The following is a 5200-nucleotide window of genomic DNA, read 5'->3' on the forward strand; positions in this document are numbered from 1 at the left end:
TTTTGTTTTGTTTTATTTGACCAATATTATCAGCTTGCCCCATAAAGACAAGGCACACGGTGATAGCATATTATCTAGAGTTTATTTACCTAGATACACATTATGACGACACATTTATGTATAAAGCAATGTTATGGAACGGACAGTTCTCTGTTTTTGATGAGCATGTTTGGCGTTAGCAACAAGCGTTAGTTGGCATTAGCGCTTAATGGCCAGGGTCAGCCCGTCGCCCACAGTGAGCATGCTCAGGTCGATCCTCTCGTCCTTGTGGAGTTTCTTATTGAGGGCATCCAGGGCCTTGGAAGTTAGGTCCTCTGGAGCAGGGTCCACCACCTTACCACTCCACAGAACCTGGGGGTAAAAGGGGGGGGGGGGGGGGGGGGGGTGTATGCAATATCAACTACTTCTCCGAAACATTTCCATTTGCCCACCACTACTAATCTTCTCTCATGCGTCCATAATTAGTCTATTCTCTCTGTTTGTTTATGTACTGTGTCTGATTTCTTGCTCAACTAGATCAAATGATTTACCGTATTTATTCCAGTCATCTTTCTTTAGTCTTTTTTGTTTGAATAAAATGTTTTGTTATACTCACATTATCTATGGCGATGATGCCCCCTTGTCTTAGAAGCTCTAGAGACTTCTCATAATATCTGTCGTAGTTCAACTTATCAGCATCGATGAACACAAAGTCATAGGTCCCAGCTTCTCCAGCGTCTAGGAGCTTGTCTGGTTTGGATGAAAACAAACATGAACTTCACACTTAAAGAGCCTCACAGTATTTCATCAAATCATGTTTGGGATAATTATAATCACTTACTCAGAGTTTTCATACAAGTTTGGAGTTGAACATCAATTTTACCCTCAACCCCGGCCTAGAGAGGAGAGAAAGAAGTACGGTATGTTTAGTTGAGATGGTTGGAATTATAGAGTGGATGGACAACAGACTAAACCAAGCTTTTCTGGTCACAATCTTAATTGTGTCCAGTTGCATTTCTTGCACTGGGGCTTGGAGGGTTCATTAAGTTCACTAGGGAGACGGGGGGGGGGGAATCAGCTGCTGTGTTGCATCTTTTGTCGACACACCGTCTCCTGAGCAGACAACATTTAGACAGCCTGTAGTTACTTTGTGATGTCTGACTGACAGACGTTAGTTTTTTGCTGTATACTGTGTGCTTTTGCACTGAAAATCAATATTTATTAACTCGAAAAGGTTTGGCATATGAGAGGTTCGGCTGAAACATGATGGAGGAAATGGACTTGCTGAATTGCCAGTAGAAGTATCCGTTCATGTACAATATGTAAGGTACAAGCTTTTTAGAAGCTGTAAAATGGTTGGAATTGCTTTGTTTATTAATAAGTTAATTAGTAGCAATCCCTTGTTACATTTACCGCTGTTTTGGTGTGACACTTCGCTAAAGAAAAATCCAGGTTTATTCTGATAACTCTCGCGAGATTATCAAAAATAAGCCTGTTTTTTCCTTAAGTGACGTTGATGGAATACCCCCAAGGGGTGTATTAGAGGAGTGTTGTTATTGACCAGGGGGGTATTAGAGGAGTGTTGTTATTGACCAGGGGGGTATTAGAGGAGTGGTGTTATTGACCAGGGGGGTATTAGAGGAGTGGTGTTATTGACCAGGGGGGTATTAGAGGAGTGTTGTTATTGACCAGGGGGGTATTAGAGGAGTGGTGTTATTGACCAGGGGGGTATTAGAGGAGTGGTGTTATTGACCAGGGGGGTATTAGAGGAGTGGTGTTATTGTATTACAGCAATTAGTTGAAAATGCCTGGTTTGAGCTAATCTCGATTGTGATTTTTAAAACTCATTCCAATAATCTGAACTGAATACTATGACTGATAAAATGACAGCGCAGCGCTCTGCTTATGGCGCTTTATGAAGACGGAAAATAAGAAGTAAAAAAGGGAAATACTCCCAAGCCCCTTAGCCTAGCACCTTCCCCTTTAGTTGATTTTTTTGGTTTTCTGAAGGTTCCAGAAGATGGCAGTTTAACCGATTGGAAGGGCAAGGAGGAAACGGAAAGGGGCTAGATGAAGTTTCCAGACTGGACGTTGTAATGTGTTCTGACCTCGTTAAAGAAAGGCTTAGCGATGTCCACATATTCCTCCTCTATCTCACAGGCCACCACACGCCCATGCTCTGGCAGGACCAAGGCCAGGCTCAGCGCATTGTACCCTGTGTACATCCCTGAGAGGCATAAACACAGGAGTTCATTACCAACAGCTATTTTGATTATTTTTAACAACTTGAGTATGCCTGAAGAAGGTCTATGACCGAAAGCTCACAATAAACTACGTTTTGCACAGTATTTGAGTGTGTGGATGCTGTTATTTGGCACAACTTGAGTATGAAAATCAAAACAACAAAAAAACAAGTATTGATCAGTCTTACCAATTTCAATGGCTTTGCTGGAATTGATCAGCTTGGCCAGGTTTGCCATTAGTTGAGCTTGTTCACTGGCGACCATCATGATACTCCACGGGTCCTCAAGGGTTTTCTGCAGCAGAAAAGAGAAGGGGAGAAATCCCTTTTTACCAAAACACCTACAGTATGTAATGACACAATGATCATAAGAGTTTGTACAGTAGAGTACAATGGGCCAGAAATTGGTTCCACAGCAATGTGTTTCAGGTGTTGTCTTTAGGATAGTAGGCTGCTTTCTAGTGGCCAAAGCATGCAATTATCAACAAAAAGTATTTCCCATACATTTGAAACCCCAACCAGCTCAGTTCATAGTCCAGTCTCACCAGTCTTAGTTTGGTCAGAACAGGGTGCTCCCTCAGTGAGTTGATCACCACGTACTGCAGCACAGGGTCATCTTTACCCCTGCTGTGGCTCTTACCAGAGAAGGCAGACCTGCCTATTCCTGTCCCGGGTTGTCACATGAAACAAAAATATGACTCACTATACTCAGTGCATTTGAAACAAAATGTAAACATGCTAGGTTAGCCTACTACACAATACCAGCTAATAATCCTGTATTCATAGATTGCATATCACGTCTATGATGGTATTTGTAACAGCTTATTGTGCAAAAGTATAGTTACTGTCTACTTGTCGCCACCACCATTTAACTCAACCACAAAAAACATAGTTACCTCTTTGTGCAAGAACAAAACCTAAACACATATTTACCTGTTTGTACAAGAACAAAACCTAAAAACATATTTACCTGTTTGTACAAGAACAAGCCAAACACAGAAAAAAGTCTTGATATCTGGAGCCATTTTGGAACAGAGTCTATCTGTCTGTAAAGGAAAGACTGGAGAGTGTAGTAGTGATATGCTGAGTGTGAATGTGGGTCTCGTATTTATACAGAGAGGGCAGGAAAGTCCACTGGAACGTCCACTATGATGAAATAGTTACTTACAGTCTACAAATAATGATAAATGGTTGGTGAAATAGCAGACTCGTGGGCCTCTTACAAAATAATATTGATCAGAGCACATGGCGTAACACACGTCCAGACCATCAATAAGATAAGTGTTATAAGACCATCAATAGTAATAACACCATCAATAGAACAGTCTGGATCTATTCCCAGTTTTCTGATTGCCCAGTTTTGCCATGTTTTACAGGAAGACTTTCTTCATACCATACTTTCCAGCCACACAAACAGACATGATGCTCTCAAGCACAAGCAATAATCGGTGTGGTAACAGTGGAGTTTTCGAAAATAAAAGTGTTAGCTAGATCCCATTGCTGCTCAGAGCTCATTCTTTTATAGTATGGGTGAAATAAATCCAAATACTACACTTATTTTACTGCTGCTAAGGACAATAAAGGGCAGGTACATTTCTATTAATTAAAGTGATAATTTAGTTTAGTTTAGTTTATTAGTTTATGATGTCGTGGACAGTCCCCACTAATTAACTGTAACAACAGTAAATGGATCAGCTTTAGCCTACATGGCTAATTTCCAGCTGTAGTCCCCGGGCCAGTTGACAATAGGCTCCCTAAAATAAAATACATTAGTTTAAAAAATTACAATTGCAGCAAACACAAACAAATGGAGCAGGACATACAAACATATCAAGCACAATTGGAGCAAGCACAAACATGCCGGGGAGACAAGACATTCAAGCACAAATGGCAGCAACATCAATACAGTACATGAGATAAGAACAGTACAAAGGGGACAAAGGAAGAGCAAATAGTCATAGCAATATACAGACATAGCAGCATACAGACACAGCAACATACAGGCACAGCAGCATCCAGACATTGAAGCACACACAGACATATGCAGGCGGGTAGCAAAGATAGAGGTGTACATACAACACGTCACATCTGACAGAAATTAATGTATGCAGTTATAGTTATTGCAAAGCCATGCCTTAAGGTGTGTTGTGAAGGTGGAGTATGTATGTATATTTTTTATGTAGGTAGGTAGTGAGTTCCAGTTTTGTATTGCTATAACAGAGAATGATAATTGACCAAATTTACTTTTCCTAAATGGGACTAGAAAGTCGCCTCGTGTGGTACTTCTGGTGCTCTGACTGGTATTGTTACGTTGGGTTATGAATGAGTTAAGAGGAGGAGGAGCAGTGTAGACCAGGCAGGTGTTTTTGTATTGGATCACATCTTCCCAGCTCAGAAGTTTACGGTTATTTAGGATAGTACAATGATGAGAGCTGTTAGGCTTCTGATCCAGGACTTTAAGGGTTTGCTTGTAGAGAATAGCTAGTGGCTTTAGTGACGAGCTGCTAGTTTGGCCCCAACTTGTCAAACAGTATGTCAGATGTGACATAATCATGGCGTTCATGTATAATTTGTAAAAGGTACACTCTGGGATATCATGTCACATCCAGTGGCGGCTGGTGATAAAAATGTTGGGTGGGGCACAGATTATGGGGGCATGCTCCACGGGGAAGAATATCAACTTTAAAATCTGGATTTACAGTCGATTTTAGCATGAGAATATATATATAACTTAATTATTTTTATATATAACTTATTAAAGGGCAAACTGCAAACACAACAAAAATATAATGCACAACAACTGACAAATCAACTGGAATAGTCTTTGTTAGCAGAGTAGACCTAATGTTAACAGAATGGACTTATACCCTTTGTCTATCTGTGCAGCGGTAAGGTGAATAATTCTAGCAGTACTGTCCAGACAGTTGTCTTGTTTAGCCATTCAACTAGGCATTATTTATTAAATGGAGAAAGACATGG

At 40.6% G+C, this 5200-nt stretch overlaps 1 protein-coding gene across 2 annotated transcripts; it reads right to left on the minus strand.

The window, feature by feature from the left end:
- Positions 1 to 3313, minus strand: LOC308159686 (catechol O-methyltransferase domain-containing protein 1-like). Of its 2 annotated transcripts, none has more exons than XM_080533501.1 (7): positions 3192 to 3313; positions 2767 to 2885; positions 2411 to 2516; positions 2088 to 2206; positions 821 to 875; positions 596 to 729; positions 1 to 351 (listed from the first exon to the last, which is right to left on the minus strand). In XM_080533501.1, the coding sequence occupies exons 1-7, from the start codon at positions 3244 to 3246 to the stop codon at positions 199 to 201; spliced, it is 741 nt and encodes a 246-aa protein (XP_080389627.1). In that variant the 5' UTR covers positions 3247 to 3313; the 3' UTR covers positions 1 to 198. The 2 variants fall into 2 exon arrangements, with proteins under 2 accessions (XP_080389627.1, XP_080389628.1); XM_080533502.1 differs by having other exon boundaries at positions 2767 to 2879; positions 3192 to 3281.
- Between the last annotated feature and the right edge of the window lie 1887 nt (positions 3314 to 5200).

The sequence above is a fragment of the Nansenia antarctica genome (assembly GCF_963989245.1).
Source record: "Nansenia antarctica genome assembly, chromosome: 1".
Taxonomy (NCBI): domain Eukaryota; kingdom Metazoa; phylum Chordata; class Actinopteri; order Argentiniformes; family Microstomatidae; genus Nansenia; species Nansenia antarctica.

Excerpts from the sequence above, each read along its gene's own strand:
- LOC308159686 (XM_080533501.1), bottom strand. The coding sequence starts at position 3,246 with ATGGCTCCAGATATCAAGACTTTTTTCTGTGTTTGGCTTGTTCTTGTA. Across the intron at positions 2,886-3,191 it reads GCTTGTTCTTGTACAAACAG|GAATAGGCAGGTCTGCCTTC; the intron begins GTAAATATGTTT and ends AACCCGGGACAG. Across the intron at positions 352-595 it reads GCATCATCGCCATAGATAAT|GTTCTGTGGAGTGGTAAGGT; the intron begins GTGAGTATAACA and ends TTTTACCCCCAG.